Source organism: Carcharhinus amblyrhynchos, chromosome 8, assembly GCF_965287045.1.
Source record: "Carcharhinus amblyrhynchos chromosome 8, sCarAmb.v2.hapA, whole genome shotgun sequence".
Lineage (NCBI taxonomy): Eukaryota > Metazoa > Chordata > Chondrichthyes > Carcharhiniformes > Carcharhinidae > Carcharhinus > Carcharhinus amblyrhynchos.
Genome location: NC_137331.1, coordinates 14,446,603 through 14,467,159, shown reverse-complemented (window position 1 = coordinate 14,467,159; position 20,557 = coordinate 14,446,603). Strand labels below are relative to the sequence as shown.

The 20,557-nt window shown below is 42.9% G+C and overlaps 1 protein-coding gene across 7 annotated transcripts in view; it reads right to left on the bottom strand.

Moving 5' to 3' along the window:
• itprid1 (ITPR interacting domain containing 1) overlaps positions 1–20,557 on the bottom strand; it is a 188,527-nt gene that overhangs the window by 135,534 nt on the left and 32,436 nt on the right. For 6 of the 7 annotated variants that reach the window (XM_080193714.1, XM_080193715.1, XM_080193717.1 and 3 more), the window contains exons 2-4: positions 16,833–17,005; positions 13,672–13,720; positions 3,958–4,001 (exon numbers count right to left, since the gene is read on the bottom strand). In XM_080193714.1, coding sequence (XP_080049840.1) covers positions 3,958–4,001; positions 13,672–13,720; positions 16,833–16,962 — 223 coding nt within the window. In that variant the 5' untranslated portion in view covers positions 16,963–17,005. The remainder of the gene's footprint in view (positions 1–3,957; positions 4,002–13,671; positions 13,721–16,832; positions 17,006–20,557) is intronic. The other variant, XM_080193716.1, reaches the window with a different exon arrangement.

Sequence of the window (20,557 nt, the reverse complement as noted above, 5' to 3'; positions counted from 1 at the left end):
AGACACTGAAGAAGTCCATTTCAAATGCAAGATATGGACAATATCCAGGCTTGGGCTGACAAATAGCAAGCAACTTTCGGGCCATACAAATGCCAGGCAGTGACCATCACTAATAAGAGACACTCTAATCATCACCCCTTGACATTCAAAGGTGTTACATGTTACCATCACTGAATCCCCCACTATCAATGTTCTTCAGGTTACCATTGACCAGAAAGTCAACTGGGCTCACCACATAAACACAGTGGCTACAAGAGCAGGTCAGAAGCAAGGAATACAGTGGCAAATGACTCGTCTCCTGACCCCCCACCCCACCATCTACAAGGCAAAAGTCAGGAGTGTGATGGAATACTCCCCACTTGCCTGGGTGGGTGCAGCTCCAACAACAATAAAGGAGTTTGACTCCATTCAGGACAAAGTAGCCCACTTGATTGGCGCCACATCGACAAACATCCACCCCCTCCACCACCAACGCTCAATAACAGCAGTGTCTTCTATCTACAAGATGCGCCGCAGAAATTAACCAAAGATCCTTAGACAGCACCTTCCAAACCCACGAACACTTCCATCTAGAAGAAAAAAGGCAGTAGATACATAGCAACACCACCATTGGCAAGTTCCCCTCCAAACCACTCATTTCTAATTTGGAAATATATCGCTGTTCCTTCACAGTCGCTGGGTCAAAATCCTGGAATTCCTTCCCTTACAGGTCAACCCACAGCACATGGACTGCAGTGGTTCAAGAGGCTGTTCACCACCACCTCCTTAAAAGAAACTAGGGATGGGCAATCAATGCTGGCCAGCCAGCAACGTCCATGTCCCATGAATGATTAAAAAAGGAAACAAATTCTTGATCATCAAACCCCAATTTGTTAACCCTCTGTGAGAAAAATGTTGCCACGATGAGCTACCAATTTGGTTCCAATTCCCCGATTCCCAATTTGTTACAACCAGCCCCAGGTTCCCCAGAAGTTGTTGATCTGGATGAGACTCTTTGATTTGTTACTGTCTGGCTGGAATATCCCCAAATCTGTTATGAGCCTGGGTGAGGATGGACGATTGGTTCTGTGTCTTTATTCAACTCAACAAGTGGAATTTGGCATTTGTTGCTCAAGAAAAGAATACAAAATAGTGAAGTTTTGTTGCTACTGTACAAAGTATTAGTGAGACCACACTTAGACTATTGTGTACAGTTTTAGTCCCTTTACCAAAGGAGGGATGCATTAGAGGAGGTTCACTAGATTGATTCCAGAGATGACAGATTTGTTTTTTGAAGAGAGATTTAGCAGTTTAAATCTACACTCCCTGGAGTTTAGAAGAATAGGGGAGATCTAATTGAGGTGCACAAGATGATATGGGGGAGGGACAAAGTAGATGTGGAGCGAATGGTTCCACTTGTAGGGCAAACTAGACCAAGAGGTCACAGATCTAGGATGAGGGATGACAGATTTAAAATAGAAATGAGGAGAAATTACTTCTCTCAAAGGGTTGGGAGTCTGTGGAAATAACTACCTCTGTGAATTTGAGTAAATTTGAGGAGGTGGACAGATTTTTAATTAGTAATGGTTTGAAGGACAATGGTGAACAGGCAGGTAAGTGAGTTGAGGGCTAGATAAGTTCAGCCACGATTGTTTTAAATGGCACAGCAGGCTCAAGGTGATGAATTGCCTACTCCTGCTCCCAGTTCCGCTGGTTCTTATGAAAGTCCCCTTTCCTATGATACCTTTTCCAGACCTAATACGTATGCTTAAAAAGGAGCCATTAAACCAGGGCTTTCTTGAGGTCAGATAGAGTTAAGTTTATTAACCGGGAGCAAGGTAAGGAGAAATGGTAAAACAAAAGCAGCTTTAGTCATGTGGATTAGGGCAGCACAGTGGTTAGGCTGTTACCTCACAATGCCTGGGACCCGGATTTGATTCCTGGCTTGGAACACTGTTTGTGTGGAGCTTGCACATTCTCCCCATGTCTGCGTGGGTTTTCTCCAGGTGCTTTGGTTTTCTCCCATAGTCCAAAGATGTGTGGGTTAGATAGATGCATTGGCCTTGCTGAATTGCCTCTTTGTGACGGGGGATCAGCGAGGGGTTATGGGGATAGAGCCTGAGTGGGATTGTGGTCACTGCTGACTCGATGGATCGAATGGCCTCCTTCTGCACTATAGAATTCTGATTCTAACTCAGAATTAAGTAAAACGGTAAGTAAGTACTTTTTAAAATGTTATATGGAGAAGTCCTTGAGCTGGCAACATTAGTGAATGAACGTTGAGGCTGATACATGTGATTTCTAGCAGTTGACTTCTGCTGGTAAATAGTTGGTTCAGGTATTCTGTGGAGCGTGACCAATGAAATGTCCACATTCACACAGCGAAGGTGACCAGATAAAGCTGCACATTCACACAGTGAGCTGACCCAGAAAACTTCCACATTTACATAGCGAGGTGGCCAGATAAACCTCCACATTCACAGAGCGAAGGTGACCATTTAACCTCTACATTCACACAAAGTCAGGGTGACCAGATAAAGCTCCACATTGACACACTGAGGTGACCAGATAGACCTCCACATGCACACGGCAAGGGTGACCCAAAAACATCCTCATTCGGCGGCACAGTAGCACAGTGGTTGGCACTGCTGCTTCACAGCTCCAAGGTCCTGGGTTCAATTCCCGGCTCGGGTCACTGTCTGTGTGGAGTTTGCACATTCTCCTTGTGTCTGTGTGGGTTTCCTCTGCGTACTCCGGTTTCCTCTCACCTCCAAAGATGTGCATGTTAGGTTGATTGGCCATGCTAAGAAATTGCCCCTTAGTGTCCAGGGATGCGTAGGTTAGAGGGATTAGTGGGTATAATATGTAGGGATATGGGGGTAGGGCCTGAGTGGGATTATGTTCAGTGAAGACCCGATGGGCTGAAGGGCCTCTTTCTGCACTGTAGAGTTCTATGGTTCTATTCACACAGCGAGGTTGACCAGAAAAACCTTCACACAGGGAAGGAGGGTGACCAGGTGAAGCTCCACATTCACACATCGAGGTGACCAGATAAATTTCCAGATTTACACATCGTGGCGACCAAAACTCTACATTCACAGGGGCGAGTGTGACCATCTAACCTCCATATTCACATAGCAAGGGTGACCAGATAAATCTCCACATTCACACAGTCAGGATGACCAGTTAAACTTTCCCTTTATTTAATTGATAATTGGGTTTTTGAAACTAGTGTTAAAATATCACCCAAACTCCATTGTAAGGAATAGTGAAACAAATTGCATTTGTTGTATTGCCTTCTGCCATTTCCAATGAAGCTGGAAAATTTTTGGGCATGTTTTCTAAATAGCTCTAAATGGCCAATAACATGGAGAAACAGTTAAGGGTGCATTCTGCTGCAGTGTTATCAATCAATGGTGTTTGAAAGATCGCTGTGGTAACACTTTCAATAATTATCTGTAATGTTGAAAATGAAAGCTTTACGATTGTATTTCGGATAGTCAGTTTCAGCTTCACAGGCAGGGACATTGCTGCACCTGGTTTTACTGGTTTCCAATTACGGAGAAGATGTTAAGAAAAGCAACAAACATTGCTCCCAGCGGTTACGCAGTGGGTGTACGTATTTGGTTGTGAACTCTCTCCTGGGGTCAAATTGTCAACACTAAGCTAATAAAAGAAGGGTTATTGGAGCAAGATACAAACTATGAGGTAAATTCCATGCTTTTAGAGGATAATGTTTATGCATACAATTTCCTACAATGTGCCAAACTGCTCATTTGACACACAAGTGGAAAAGTGACTTAGCAAATGGTGTATTTTGGTACTGGAATGGAAGGCAAATTTAGTTGTGATGAAGTATTAATAATTGTCATTCGTACGTGTATAACATGCGCTTAAAATTCATTAAAAGTACCAAAGTCATAAAAAGTGTAAAATATTAATGAAACTCAATAAAAGTTGCTGGTTTGTGGTCATTACCTGTTCTCTGTGGGCTCTGAGGTGCGTGTTCATTTGCATGTAACCTGTAAAGCAATAGGCACATTAGATTCTTGCAAACAGTTGCCACACCCAGTCATTGAGCTTATTCCAGGAACTAAACACAACCTTTGATGCAATAGTTTGAAGGCATCTGTGGGAGGATAGAGCTCTCTAACATGGAGCATTCAAATTGCAAACTTAACCCTTGGAGTACCTGCAGCCCTGGGGATTTGTGTATCCTGTCAGCTCAACAATTTTGCAACAAAAAATTAAAGAGTTGAATTCCCTTCTCACTCTGCTGTCAAAACGATACCAAAAATATAGCGCACACCTTGGCCCAGAAAATTGCAGGAGAGGTGCAGCTCGGCGAGGGAGGTCAATTGACTTTTTTAAAATCCACTTTTGCAATCTTATTTTTGCACCATAAATTGCAGGGAAATGGTGAAATCAGTCAGACATCTAGAAGATATTGTGTGACAGGTCCAATGATTTATCTTACAGGTCAATTAATTTAAGCAAAGAGGAAGAAATAGAGAATAACAGAATGAACCAGGGGTCAGTTAATTAGAGATAGAAAGAGAAGTAGAGAAAAATATGATTATGAAAACAGTTATATGTTTGTTGGTCAAACAGTCAATGGTTTGTTGCTTCCCCGGTGCCATGTCTCTGATCGTGTGCACAGCATTCTGAAGTGGGAGGGTGATCAGCCAGATGGCATGGTACACATTGGTACCAGTGACGTAGGAAGGAAGAGTGAGGAAGTCCTGAAGAGTGAGTACACAGAGCTTGTTAGGAAGTTAAAAAGCAGGACCCTGAGGGTAGTAATCTCAGGATTGCTACCTGTGCCAGGTGCCAGTGAGGGTGAGAGTAAGATGCTCGGGCGGGTGAACACGTGGCTGAGGAATGGTGTAGGGGACAGGGTTTCAGATTTCTAGGTCACTGGGACCTCTTCTGGGGCAGGTGGGACCTGTACAAGAGAGACAGGTTACACCTCAACTACAAGGGGACCAATATACTTGCAGGGAGGTTTGCTAGTGTTATTGGGGAGGGTTTGAACTAGAATTGCAGGGGGATGGGAATCAGAGTGCCAGAGCAGATAGTGGAGCTGGGGTGAAAATAAATGATGTGAATAATTCATGCAAAATCACAAATAGAAGGGTTGTGTTTGGTGGTAATAATCTTCTGAGGTGTGTCTATTTCAATGCCAGGAGTATTGTGGGGAAGGCAGACGAGTTGAGGGTGTGGATTGACACATGGAAATATGACATTATAGCCATTAGTGAAACTTGGCTACAGAAGGGGCAGGACTGGCAGCTCAATGTTCTAGGGTTCCAATGTTTCAGACGTGATAAAAGGCAGAGGGATGAAGGTGGAGGGGGGGAGGGGGGTGGGTGGGTGGGTGGGTGGTGGCATTGCTAGTCAGGGAAAATGTTGCAGCAGTGATCAGGCAGGACAGATTGTCTACCAAGGCCATATGGGTGGAGCTGAGAAACAGGAAAGGTATGACCACATTAATGGGGTTGTATTGTAGACCGCCCAATCGTCAGCGAGAATTGGAGGAGCAAATTTGCAGAGAGAAAGCAGACAACTGCAGGAAACATAAATTTGTGACAGTAGGGGATTTTAATTTTCCACATATAGATTGGGACTCCCATACTGTTAAAGGTCTAGACGGGTTGGAGTTTGTAAAATGTGTTCAGGAAAATTTTCTAAATCACTATATAGAGATACCAACTAGAGAGGATGCAATATTAGATCTCTTATTAGGAAATGGGTTAAGACAAGTGACAGAAGTGTGTGTAGGGGAACACTTTAGTTCCAGTGATCATAACGCCATTAGTTTCAACTTGATCATGGGTAAAGATAGATCTGGTCCTCGGGTTGGGGTTCTAAACTGGAAAAAGGCCAAATTTGAAGAAATGAGAAAGGATCTAAAAAGCATGGATTGGGACAGCTGTTCTCTGGCAAGGATGTGATTGACAAGTGGAAGGCCTTCAAAGGAGAAATTTTGAGAGTGCAGAGTTTGTATGTTCCTGTCAGGATTAAAGGCAAAGTGAATAAGAATAAGGAACCTTGGTTCTTGAGGGATAATGGAACTCTGATAAAGAAGAAGAGAGAGATGTATAGGCAACAGGGAACAAATAAGATGCTTGAGGAGTATAAAAAAGAAATCAGGAGGGCTAAAAGAAGACTTGAGGTTGCTTTGGCAATCAAGGTGAAGGGTAATCCTAAGAGCTTCTACAGGTATATTAAGAGCAAAAGGATAGTAAGGGATAAAATTGGTCCTCTTGAAGATCAGAGTGGTCGGCTATGTATGGAACCGAAAGAAATGAGGGAGATATTAAATAGGTTTTTTGCATCCATATTTATTAAGAAAACTGGCATGGAGTCTATGGAAATTAAGCAAACAAGTAGGGAGGTCATGGAACCTATACAGATTAAAGGGGAGGAGGTGCTTGCTGCCTTGAGGCAAATCAGAGTAGATAAATCCCCAGGACTGGACAGGGTATTCCCTCAGATCTTGAAGGAGACTAGTGTTGAAATTGCAGGGGCCCTGGCAGATATATTTAAAATGTCGATATCCATGGATGAGGTGCCGGATGATTGGAGGATAGCTCCTGTTGTTCCGTTGTTTGAAAAAGGCTCAAAAATTAATCTGGGAAATTATAGGCTGGTAAATTTGATGTCAGTAGTAGGTAATTTATTGGAAGGAGTATTAGGAGATAGAATCTGCAAATACTTGTATAGGCAGGGGCTTATTAGGGAGAGTCAACATGGCTTTGTGCATGGTAGGTCATGTTTAACCAATCTTTTAGAGTTTTTCAAGGAGGTTACCAGGAAAGTGGATGAAGGGAAGGCAGTGAGTGGATGTTGTCTACATGGACTTCAGTAAGGCCTTTGACAAGGTCCCACATGGGAGGTTAGTTAGGAAGGTTCTGTCGCTAGGTATACATGGAGAGATAGTAAATTGGATTAGACATTGGCTCAATGGAAGAAGCCAGAGAGTGGTAATGGAGGATTGCTTCTCTGAGTGGAGGCCTGTGACTAGTGGTGTGCCACAGGGATCAGTGCTGGGTCCATTGTTGTTTGTCATCCATTTCAATGATCTGAATGATAATGTGGTAAATTGGATCAGCAAATTTGCTGATGATACAAAGACTGGAGGTTAGTGGACAGTGAGGAAGATTTTCAAAGCTTGCAGAGGGATTTGGATCGCTAGAAAAATGGGCTGAAAAATGGCAGATGGAGTTTAATGCAGACAAGTGTGAGGTATTGCACTTTGGAAGGACAAACCAAGGTAGAACATACAAGGTAAATGGTAGGACACTGAAGAGAGCAGTCAAAAAGAGGGATCTGGGAATACAGATACATAATTCTCTGAAAGTGGCATCACTGGTAGATAGGGTTGTAAATAGTGCTTTTGGTACATTGGCCTTTATAAATCAAAGTCTTGAGTATAAGAGTTGTAATGTTATGGTGAGGTTGTACAAGACGTTAGTGAGGCTGAATTTAGAGTATTGTGTGCAGTTTTGGTCACCTAATTACAGGAAGGATATTAATAAAGTTGAAAGAGTGCAGAGAAGGCTTACAAGGATGTTGCTGGGACTTGAGAAACTGAGTTATAGAGAAAGGTTGAATAGGTTAGGACTTTATTCCCTGGAGCGTAGAAGAATGAGGGGAGATTTGATAGACGTGTATAAAATTATGATGGGTATAAATAGAGCGAATGCAAGCAGGCTTTTTCCACTGAGGCTAGGGGAGAAAAAAACCAGAGGGCGTGGGTTAAGGGTGAAGGGGGAAAAGTTGAAAGGGAATATTAGGGGGGGGCTTCTTTACATACAGAGTGGTAGGAGTGTGGAATGAGCTGCCAGATGAAGTGGTGAAAGCGGGCTCACTTCTAACATTTAAGAAAAACTTGGACAGGTACATTGATCAGAGGGGTTTGGAAGGATATGGTCCGGGTGCAGGTCAGTGGGACTAAGCAGAAAAATGGTTCGGCGGAGCCAAGAAAGGCCAAAGGACCTGTTTCTGTGCTATAATGTTCTATGGTTCTATGATTCTAGTCAGAAAGAAGAAGAAAATAAATTTTAAATTTTAAACTCACAGTTTTGAAATTTCTAGGGACAATTTACTACCTATGAAGTGAACTGCCGCAGCTTCTTTACCAGCAAGGTCGAGTTTCACATTGGGAGCAAAAATCACAGTCTTCAACATAAAATATCACTCCTGAGTTTTTATGGTGCGATTTATTCATTTTTGGCACAAAGCCAACAATTTCCAATTGTCTGACAGGTTCATGGTTAAAAAATATCCAGCAATTTGTGGTGATATGACTGGTTGTGTATCAACAGCAAGAAACATATCCCTTGCTTGGCACAAATTGAGTTTCTGATGCAGTAGGAATGACCGGTGCTGGGAATTCACTATTATTTATCCAGCAATTTTCAGAGCCTTGTTGGTGGGTGTTAGAAAAAATTGTGGTAACAGAATGAAACCAGCTCCAAGGAAAGTGCTGCTGACACATGGGAGAACATGTTCTGATGTCCCTTTTACATATTGATTGATTATATCCTCGACTAAACGTGGATTGGAGATTTCCTGCTTCATATATTTGCATATCTCCAGGCAGAGGCAGACTTGCATTTTGAGCCCCTCACGCTCTCCATTTTTCCGGGACCCCACCAAGACATCGCGCCTCACCCTCTGGTGACATGGCAGCCTGCCCCAAGTAACGTCAAACTGTCGCCCCAATGATGCCAATGCTCTCCGGACTGTGCCCACCTTCAACTCACACAACGCGAGGCACAAAAATACAGAAAAATACACAAATCACTGCTCAACTGTTTTAATGCTTTTTAACGAATGAAAACAAGCCTGTAATTAATGAATTGAAATCCAAGCCTGCCCACTGTCAGCATGACAATAGAGTTGGTCAGTATTGCAATAAGTGTCTTGATGCAAGCAAACATGATTTTATCTATTATTGCAACACGTATTCATATACAGTGAAAAACAAAGTGTGCGCAATGCAAACCATACCGTTCATAGAATAGATAGGGAAGAAGGAAAGACAAGGGTGTAGAATTTAGTGTTACAGTCATGGCTAGGATGTAGAGAAAGATCAATTTAACTCAATAATTAAAATCATCAAATCTGTAAGAGATTGAAACAAAGCAGTGTTAGAGAGTTTATAAGAGTTAGAGTACGGTTTTACAAGTGTAGAACAAGAGTAAAACATAGAATTAGAGGCTACGCTAGACAGAGCTCACAAGAAGTCGCCATGCTCCAATACCATCATGTTTTAATATGGGACTGGCCAATGAGCAACAAAATCAGCTGACGATATGACTCCAGCACAGCACAGGCCAGTGCAGGATAGAATGAGCCAAAAAATGTCCACAGCAGGAGCAAATACTCCAATGAAGTGGTGTGTCCAGTCCAAGGCCAATATAGGTGGTAACTGCCTGGGCAGGAGCCCATTCTTTGTTAAGAAGAGACCTTGTGAAGGCCTGTAGTGAGAGCGATGGGGGATGGAAGTTACTCTCCAGTTAAAACTGTCTGCACATGACTTCTAGTCATTGAGGCACAGCCTCAAGATAAAGGGGAGGCGGTTTAGAACGGAGTTGAGGAGGAACTTCTTCACTCAAAGGGTGGTGAATCTCTGGAATTCTCTGCCCGTTGAAGTGGTGGAGGCTGCCTCGCTAAATATTTTTAAGAAGCGGGTTGATGGGTTCTTGATAAGCGAGGGGATTAAGGGTTATGGGGAGAGGGCGGGAAAGTGGAACTGAGCCACGACAGATCAGCCATGATCTTATTGAATGGCGGGGCAGGCTCGAAGGGCTAGATGGCCTACTCCTGCTCCTATTTCTTATGTTCTTATATTATATCGGACTAGCGTATGTTCTCTTTTGAAGAATAGAACTTAGACTGGAGGACAGGGTAAAGGGTCAGATTTCACAGCCCAAAGATGTGCATTTAGGTTGATTGGCCATGCTAAAATTGCCCCTTAGTGTCCTGAGATGTGTAGGTTAGAGGGATTAGCAGGTAAATGTGTAGGGATATGGGGGTAGGGCCTAGGTGGGATGTGATCAGTGCAGACTCGATGGGCCGAAGGGCCTCTTTCTGCACTGTGGAGTTTCTATGATTCTATGATTTTTAAGATTTTCTTGCTTTGAACTGAGGCTAACAATTGTGACGCATTCAGTAAAGTTGTATTGACATTTTGCAGCAATTTGCTGACAGAATTAATTCTTTGAAGTAAACAGCTCTGCAAAACAATAAAAACTGCAATATTGTACTTCTCTGATCAGGATGTTGCTTTAGCGTTCACATGTGGTTACTCTGAGTTTAATGTGGCTATGTCTGATTAGCATTCCTTTGTATGGAGAATGTTCAGTTTCAAAGCCAAAAAAGCATCTGCGTGAGCAGACCACCTGGTGTCACAAATTCTTTTGACTGTCAAATATCTTCCATGTCCCTGCTCAAAGCATGATTGCAGCACATGCCACCAGTCCAATTGCTCAGTCCTCCTCACTCTCAGCCCTGGCCTCTGGTCATGTCGTCCCGCTGCTCCCCGAAAACCATGGCAATGCCTGCTTGGCCCTTGCACCTCCTGACTGCTCATCTCTTGCTTGGGTGGCAGGGTCACCACGACAGCTCAGTGACTAGCACTGCTAGCTGTGCAGACACATGGATTTGGGCCGGTGTCTGTGGGAGTTTGCGCATTCTCCCTGTGGATGCGTGGGTTTCCTCCGGGCGCTCCGGTTTCCTCCCACACCCCAAAGGTGTGCTGTTAGGCTGACTGGTGTAACAAATTGTCCCTAAATCATTCTCCCCTCAATCTGGTTTCCAGTGGGGGTGCCATAAGCATAGACATGGGTCAAGGGTGGAGGAGGAAAAGCACATTGTTAAAATGGCGGCGTGGGCTCGTTGGGCCGAAGGGCCTGCTTCCCGTGCTGTGTTGTTGTTCTTTGCTCCTTACTGCCCGCCTGCTGCTGGCTTTACCTGGCCTGGCCTCCGTTCTTTCTTTGGTTGGTTGCCCACCTGCCCTCCTGGCCTGGAAGCCAGCAAATTCAGAGCTACCAGCCTGCAGCTCTGGGCGTTTCATTGCAAGTCCTCCTCTGTCCCCAGGCACTTAATTTCTCAGTTTAGGGAAGCGCTAGAGTGGAAAATCTCCTCCAGAGTCTCCCTTTTGGGTGCCAGTGATTATATCCTGGATGTGGAGAATCGTATTAAAAATAAACAGCTGTACAAAATAAATACCTGAGATTGCCTGCAGCATGCTATTATTAAAGTTCCCAGGCACGTAATTTATTGCTTTGTGCAGGAGGCTGAATTGAAAAACAAACCAACAGATGAGGCAGTGACATTTTTAAAAGATCAGCTGTGGAGGATGGGGGAGACTATGTCACAGCCAATTAGGTGCTGTACCCTTTACCTCTGGGACCTTGGGTTAAGTTCAATCCAATCCAGACTGCCAACTGTAAGAATCCTTCTTGAAGTGACATTATTAGGCAAGGATCCACAGCACAAAGCTGATCTTAATGTGTCACAGATTTGTGTAATGGCTGATGCTTCACTGATGCATTTTGATCTGTAGCAACTTGTGGGTGGCACGGTGGCACAGTGGTTAGCACTGCTGCCTTACGATACCAAGGACCTGGGTTTGATTCCTGGCTTGGGTCACAGTCTGTGCTGAGTCTGCATGTTCTCCCCATGTCTACTTGGGTTTCCTCCAGGTGCTCCGGTTTCCTTCCACAGTCTAAAAGGCTGTGTTAGGCCTGTTGACCATGTAAATTCTCCCTCAATGTACCTGAACAGGTGCTGGAGTGTGGGGACTAGGGGATTTTCACAGTAACTTCATTGCAGTGTAAGCCTACTTGTGACACTAATAAATAAACTTGCAAAAAAAAGTTGTTTGTTTTAGCCCAAACCCATTAGGAAGAATACAATAATAACAAGGGTGACGATCCCAGCCAGTGGAGACAGGCTACACATCCCTGCAATTGGACAAAACCCCACCCTCTGTTCAGATCCAATGTCTGTATATTGATCAGTACATGCAACCAGTCCTCAGAAGTCAATGTAAATCACAGCAAAAGTGAGGCTATGCTTTTTGATACCCAGGGTAACTGATCTTTTATCTTCTCCATGGTCAGATCAGGTTAACTGAAGATGCTGAGAATACAGTTTGGAGGGGTGGGAGCGAGCACCAAAAACTGGGAGGAGTAGCTCACTGAAGTATAACAGAAACAGGGAAGGTAGGGGTAATGCTCAGTCGCGAGTGTGGACAAGAACCCGGGCATCTGGTGTGGCTGTACATGGAAAAGTGTGTCCCATACATCCAATCCCAAAAACATGACTGTCAGCTGAGCCATCTTCCAGATTATCTGCGGATTGAGAATCTCTGCAGCAATGCAAATCTCCAATTAAAGTGATGGTGTTGAAGGAAATATATCCAACATTGCCCTCATCCTGATGGTTACCAGTGTGTGGAGCTGCATCAAACAGTGCAAACACCAAGGGCTAGAATTTAACCTACCTGATGCAGAGAGTGCATCAGGATGTTGCCTGGTCTGGAGGGTTTTAAGTATGAAGAGAGGTTGGATAAACTTGGATTGTTTTCATTGGAAAGACAGAGGCTGAGGGGCGACCTGTTAGAAATCTAAAATCATGAGAGGCATAGATAGGGTGGATAGCCAAAGGCTTTTTCCCAGAGTGGAAGAGTCGACTATAAGAGGACACAGGTTTAAGGTGAGAGGTAGTAAAGTTAATGGAGATGCAGAGGGCAAGTTTTTCACACAGAGGGTGGTGGGTTTCTGGAATCCACTGCAAGTGGAGGTGTTGGAAGCAGGTATGTTAGCAATGTTCAAGGAAGTCTTGATAGACACATGAACGGAAGCTGATCAGAGGGGTTGAAATTGTGTACCGGTACAGGCCTGTGTTGTTTTGTTCTTTATTCTTTTTGAGAAACAGGTTGCGAGAATTCTCAGTGGAGTGTGGGGAACCCAAAGTCTGGGTTCTTCCATGCGGCTTTCAAAAGAAGCTATGGAACTAGCTGAGGATTTATTTTCTCTTTGAACTTTTCTCTCACTTCCAGTGTTGGGGTACATGTGCTGAGATCTGTATTGCATGATTCTGGGCTAGGGTGGGCTGAAGTATCATGAGGCATTTGTTTATCCCACAAGAGGAGTCTCTGAGATGATCAACAAGTTTCTTTTAATGGTGAAACCAACCCATAGATGAGGCGACTGCCTTCTGGTTTATCTTTCCAGAAGAAGGTACAACCACCATCTGGTTCCTTGAGCTGGCCTTCTCCTGCCCATTGGGTCTCGCTTAAGGCAATGATGTCAATAACAAAATGCCTGACCTCCTGGACCACAATTCCAGTACGCCATTCCAGTCTCTCACTGTTGTGGTTGTACATAAGAGTTCGGACCTTTCAGGTCCAGAACTTCATTTTAAAGAGTGGAAGGTGTCTGTGTGTGAGTTATTTTAATGTGGGATGGTTACCACATGGCTTTGATGGACCAAAGTCTTGGTCCAAGGAGGATTTGAATGGTAATAATCATACGGATTGAGGAACAGCTAATTCATGATGATTATTATTATGTAGCATAAAGAAGGTAAGAAAGAACAGAGAAATAATAGTTCTCCTTGAGCCCAATTGGAAAAAAAAGCTTTGAAAATTCTAGGTAAGAAATGATTACTCACATGCAATTCATATTGAGCCATTCTTGAATACTCTGTTGCTTGTCATTTCCTTTGGAAACACAAGATCACATACAAATCAGGAAGACCATAAGGCAATTTAGTTCATCCTCCCTCCATAAGAGCATCCAACTCTTTCTTACATGATTATAGTTTTAATTTCCACCACTGCCCAACACAAAGTCCCTTTCACATCTTGATCAGCCTTTGAATGCAGAGCTCCCTGATAACATTTAATGTTGTCTTTAATTAATTTCATTTGGTAATTTATTGATAACACAGTTAAAACAAACAGAAACCATTTGTTACTTATCAGATTTTCATTTCCCAAGAACTCAGGAGCTTTCCGTGTTGTAATCTATCTCAGATATACACTGCAATACTGTCAGTTCAGATAGCGATGTTAGTAACTGCGGAAACCATGGTATCTTAGGTAAACATTATTTGAAAATTTGATCCTCTATTCACAATTATTGATGAACAGCCTGGATTCATTTATGCTGAAATTTATTTACATGGCAAATAAAATTGATTCAGCGTAGCATAACTGTGACCTTAATCCTAAGTTTAGTTTTCTTTTAATTTGTTTTATAAATCTGTATTACATCATCAATAAATTATGTAGCTGAAGATATAAGTCCATGGCTGGGATTTTCTGGTCCAGTCATGGTGGAACCCACTATGGGATAGTCAATGGATCAGCCAAAGTCCATCAACTTTCGATGGGATCGGAAGATCCAGTGAGACTGGAAAATCCTGGCCCCTGTCCTATTGACATTTCAATCGGTTGTTGTTTATAATTGATTCTGTTTCTCTAAATTTTCCTCAATGATTACTGGAGCTGTTTTGGCTCTGCCCTCTTTTGCCACCAGTAATTTATCTCCATAGACAACTTTCTTTATCTTTTGGCTTTTCCATGTTCCAATGAGCCACCACAATGCTTTTATATCAATCATCACGTTTTTTTAAAAGTTTAGCTTGTGATTTTACAGCTAACTCTCCCTATTTAAGTAGTGGACACGTACCAGTGCACACTGGCTTGCCTGCACCAGTGGCTGCGTTCTTTCATAGCCAAGTCCTGAAGTTGGCCTTTTAGTTCAGGGGCAGAAGAGTTACCCAGTGAGCCACCCTGACTTACTACTTTCTTCCATAGACAACAAGGTTATCATTGCATTTTCTCTCACAGCAATTAATAAAGATCACATCTACAGCTCTTTTTGTAATATTTGCCAAGTAAAAGGTTCTGATAAGTTGCAATGCTGGGTGTAAAGAAATACATTTTTCTAGATTTTCACATTGAGTGGATATTTAGCAACTAACTGTTTGTCTCACTCATTTATGAAATAGCTTTTATGTATTTTATAAATTCTCCCTCCACCTGGACTCCTTCCTCCAGCCTCTTACTTTTGATCTTTTTATTGAGAACTGTCAATGTGACATCAGCGAGTCAATTTCTCTGCTCCTCTCACCCACTCTCACTTGTCTCCTTCTGAAATTGTTGCACTACGGTCTCTCGGGTCCAACCCTGACTTTGTTTTCAAACCCCTTGATGAGGATGGGGCTGTTATTTTCTGGTGTACAGACCTCTACCTTGCAGAGTCACAGAGACACTTCCTCCTACCTCCCCCTAGATCATGACTTCATTACTGAACATCAAGGCACTGTTTTCAGGACTGTCACTGACTTCATCTCCTCTTCCCTCCAAAACATCCAACATCATAGTCTCTCAATCCCAGATACCCTGCTTCTACCTCCTTCTCCAAATGCTCAAACAGGACTGTCCCAGTAGGCCTATTGTGTTAGCCTGTTCCTGCCCTACTGAACTGATTTCCTCTCATCTTCACTCCATTCTCTCTCCTCTTGCCCAGTCCTTTCTCACCTACATCTGCGATTCTTCTGATGCCCCACATCATAACAGCTTCCTGTGCCCTGGCCCGAGCTGCCTCCTCTTCACTGTGGATGTCTAATCTTTCTGCATCTCCATTCCCCACCAGGATGGCCTGAGAGCTCTTTGCTTCTTTTTCAATCAGAGATCTGAACAATCCCCATCCACCACCACTCTCCTCTATCTGGCTGAACTTGTTTTCTCACTCAATAAGTTCTCCTATAACTTTTCTCACTCCTTGCAAATAAAAGGTGTGGCTATGGGCACCCAAATGGGTTCCAATTATACTTTTCTTTTTATGAGTTATAAAGAGCTCCATCCTACTCTGGCCCCTTCCCACAACTCCTGAATCGGTACATTGATGGCTGTTTCAGTGTTGCTTCATGCTCTCATCTGGACCTGGAAAAAATTATCAATTTCACTTCCAATTTCGACCCATCTATCACCTTCGCATGTCCATCTCTAACGTCTCCCTTCCCTTCCTTGACCTCTTTATCTCCATTTCTGGTGATAGACTGTCCACTAGTATCCATTACAAGCTCACCAACTCCCACAGTTACCTTGACTACAGCTCTTCACACCTCACATCCCATAAGGACTCCATCCCATTTTCTCAATTCCTTCGTCTCCTCTGCCAATATGTCTTCCATAATCATGGCTTCCCGTGCACCATGGTTGACAAGGCTCTCATCTGTGTCTGACCCGTCTCCTGTGCCACTGCGCTCACCTTTTCTCCTCCCTCCTTGAACTAGGATAGGGTCCCTCTTTTCCTCACTTTTCACTTATCATTGGAATTTCCTCCCCATAATCCTCTTACACTCCACATGCCCCATCCATGTCACCTCGCACACTCACCCATCCTTATGGCTGCTAATGCCCCATTTAAAGAGGTGCCCCCACCTACCCCCTATGGCTCCTCCTTGCCACCGTGCCAAGATATGCCCTTCACCAACCTATTATGACTCCTCATACCAAGCTATGGCACTTCCAAGTCCATTCATCCACAATACATTGCATGGAACCAATTAAACTATAATGGCAATAGTGTGTGTAAAAACAGATTCTGAGATATAATTGATAACAATCCACTCTCTTAAAAAATCCCTTTTTGTTAAAGGGATGCCATTTTGTTAATTGTCCAGACTGTTTTGAAGAATCAATAGCAAAAACTGCACGTACTTGGGGATTCTAGAATCCCAGAACCCCTACAACGCAGAAGGAGGCCCATTAAGGCTGCACTGACAACATTTCAGTGACAGTATTACTGTAGATCCCTTACCGTTCTTACCTGCTGCTCCTGGTGAACTTCCATCCACTACTTGCCATGCCTCCTCCATTGATGTTAGATTCACTTGCTCTGTTTTGTCTAAGTTGCTAAGCACAGATGGATTGACTGAGACTGAAAACATTTTCTTGACTGCTTGGAATCATCTGGCAACATTTAAACCGAAGCTGCAAAATATCGTGAAAAGGATTTATTTTCACTCTTGCAAGTACCATTAAAAAGCAGCATCAAATCCAGCTTCCAAGATTACCTCAACCTGATGTTGGATTATACTTTTAATCAGCTCAGATACTTGTATTTAATTTGTATTTTGTTTAAGTGGTACCATCTCCTTGCAGGAACATACACCATGTACGTAGCTTCAGATAGGAAGAATTGTCCGTCTCCTGCAAATCTTTCCCACATCCTTTAACCACCCAGGGGCACAAATCATAAGATTGCAAGTATGGCCCTCACAATATTTTACAGAAGGAAAATTGTTGTGATGTGTTTGTGATTTATTTTCCCTACCCAAAACCAATTCCTCCTTTAATCTTCAGACAAGAATTAGAAACTCAAGAGATTCTTTTGCAATGGTGACATGCCCTATCAGCGACACGGTAATACATTTCACTGTGGATTATACCATCATCACAATGTCTGAGACAAAACAAACGAGAGAAGATATATTGAACACAAATTAATTTGATGCCATTTTGTTCTCTTTATATGAAGTGTTGAGTAAACATAATGAGGCTAAATAGCAGATGACAAGGGCAGAATATTCTCAGTTTTGGCAGAATGTCACAGCGGGCAAGAAAAATGGGGTGGAAACCAGCCAGAGCCCACCCCCACCCACCCCCCCAGCCTATCCAGTGCCTGGGCACTGCTAAAAGCATGACCCTCCTGGATGCTGTATTCACATGTGTGCCTCTGGCGGAGTTACCAGGTGAAAATTGTGGGAACCTGTCACGATTCACGACAGCGTGCCCTCATGATGGCATGAATGGACACTCAAACAGAGGGCACTATCAGGTATAAAGACCTGACAATAACATTTCAATTCATTCAAATGTGGATCTTGACATTCAATGTCGAGATTCCCATTACTTCACTGGGGAAGAAACAATCACAAAGGAAATTCTGCCAGCATAAAATGCATTTTGGGACTCTGACTGCTGCTTCCACCACCAATCCCACCTCTTTATGTTCTTAAACGGACTTATTAGTGATAGACAGCATAGTTTTGTGAAGGGGAGGCCATGCCTTACTAGCTTGATTGGGTTTTTCAAGGAAGTTGTTGATCCAGAAGGAACTTTTCCAGTGTAGACAATAAAAATATAACAAAAATTACTCCAACTCATAAATCAAAGGTTTAATAAAGAAACTTCATTACTCCAAACTTGAGGCCTCACCTTGGGTCATTCCAAGCAATTTAACAATTCCCAACAGGTTCTTATTTATACTGAGTCAGCTGATCATCACATCATTCTGTCATTGGTTATATAGTTCACTGGGTCAGCTGATCCTGATGTGGAGATGCCGGCGTTGGACTGAGGTAAACACAGTAAGAAGTCTGACAACACCAGATTTAAGTCCAACCGATTTATTTGAAAGTGATTTATTTGTGAGTTTACTATCAAATAAATCGGTTGAACTTAAACCTGGTGTTGTCAGACTTCGTACGCAGCTGACCCTTACAGCTTATTACCATTGGTCACATTACAACAGATCCAATGTTATCATCAGTTATATTCTAACAGATTCCCTTTTTTTTCTCTCTTCTTTCAGATTAATTTAAGCCAATAATCCTCCAGTTTTCTTAATAACTTTCCAATACCTGCACTCCTTTTATTAAAACAATCAGGTAATTGTAGGTTAAGTTTGGAAACTTCCTTGTTTTGCAGCATTTGTTTAATGCTAGCCAAATCGATTCTCAATTGCTTTTCTGTTTCACTTTTTGCTGAGTGAACATTGTCGACATAACACTCAAGTGGTACTTTCTTTCCTGATGGGCCCATAAAAAATAACTGATGATGTGTCACACAAATATATCCCCATATCCAACACTTCCACTGAAACTAGGTTTTAGCTGCCAATATACTTTTGGCTACCCTTTTTATTCTCTTTGCTTCCTAGGCTAAGGGCAAAATTTTCCTTCATTACCTACCAAGAATATTATTAATCTGGCACTGCCCAAATGTCCACCTGGTAGATTGGCATGTGAAGCATCACTAAACATAACTAACTTCCTGTCTTCTGATTCTCCTAGTGCTGGGAATTTCGTGACACATTCCTCTAATTTTGGCTTTTTTAAAGTTTTATTAGCGAGCAAGATCTCTAACTGAGGCATGCCTCAACATATTACACAGCTCTAGGACATTATAACTCCCATCCGTTCTTGCCTGTGTGCTTAACCAATTTAGCTATCCTATCATACTCCTCAACAATTCTGTTTCTCTTTCGTTGGCCCATTCCTCTTTTTCTAAGAACCTTTCCCTAGTGATGGGAATGGGATCAATGCTGTTTAGATATCCCTATTCACTCATCATTGCCCCGGATGTACTTTGTCAGATATCAAGACCAAAAAATCGAAAAGCTGCTTGACTCCATACTTTTAAATTCTGTTTTCAGCTTCTCAATTATCTTTTCTTTCAAACTCTTCTGTGCCACCCCATTGGAAATCATCCAAATGCATCATGAAAATTCCAGCTAATTTTCCTTTAGCTTTCCAGTAAAACATTGCTGGATCTGCTTTTAATTGGACACAACCAATCATCAGCAATACTGAACTACCGAACCCTTGATGCATCATTTAACCCACTATGCGGGCGATCGGCGGGGGCTAAGGGGGGCAGGGTGTCACGATCAGTCTGAAATTGCAGGGAGTTGGGTAGATAAGGGGGACGGTTATGTTGCGGGGGCGGAGTGGTGTCTGTGGAGGCCAAAGCTCCCACTTTTCACTCCCAGGCTGCTTTATCCGCTTCTTGCGGCCTGGGAGTGATATGACAGGGGCGTGTTTTTCATATGTTTTTTACTACGCATGCGCAGTTCAAAGCTCCGATCAGAGTTGCAGCATTTCAGGTATGATAAGCCCCGCCCACAGCAATTCAGACTCACGATTTTTTTCTCAGGTTAAGCGTGTATGGGGGACACCTGAGAACAGATTTCCAAATCGGATCTGAATTGCGCCTAGATTCAGAACTTAGGATCAAAATGGTAAAATTGGGCCCGCAGAGTCTAACAACTTAAAGGCCAATACTGCATCTGGAATTTCCAAATTAAATTTCATTAGCTTGTTACGGCCCCTATCAACATCCAAGATAAACTCTTCCATGGCCTGGGTATCTTGTCTTCTAATTCTGGCAAACATCACCCATTCTTCATAATTCTCCAAGAACTCATCTTTTTGGTAAAACTTATCTAAGTATCCTGGCAGGAGCTTCTTTACTTAGGGTATCTGCTGTCCAATCGGAAAATAATTTGCTCCTTGTCTTACTCCTAATCAGAAGTGACAAAGCTAATGCCATATCTTGCTTTTTTTTTGGTATTGTGGTGATAAAGGTCTACATTTCCACTTCTGCCTTCCATTACCAATATAGTTTAGCTTCTAAAAAGACAGGACAATCAAATCCCATCAGTTTACTTCTACCTTCTGCCATGGTTGTAACAATTCTTCAAAAATCAAGAAAATGACCTGGTCTTCCTCTCCCCCACCCCCCACTCCGTCAAGGGCCTAG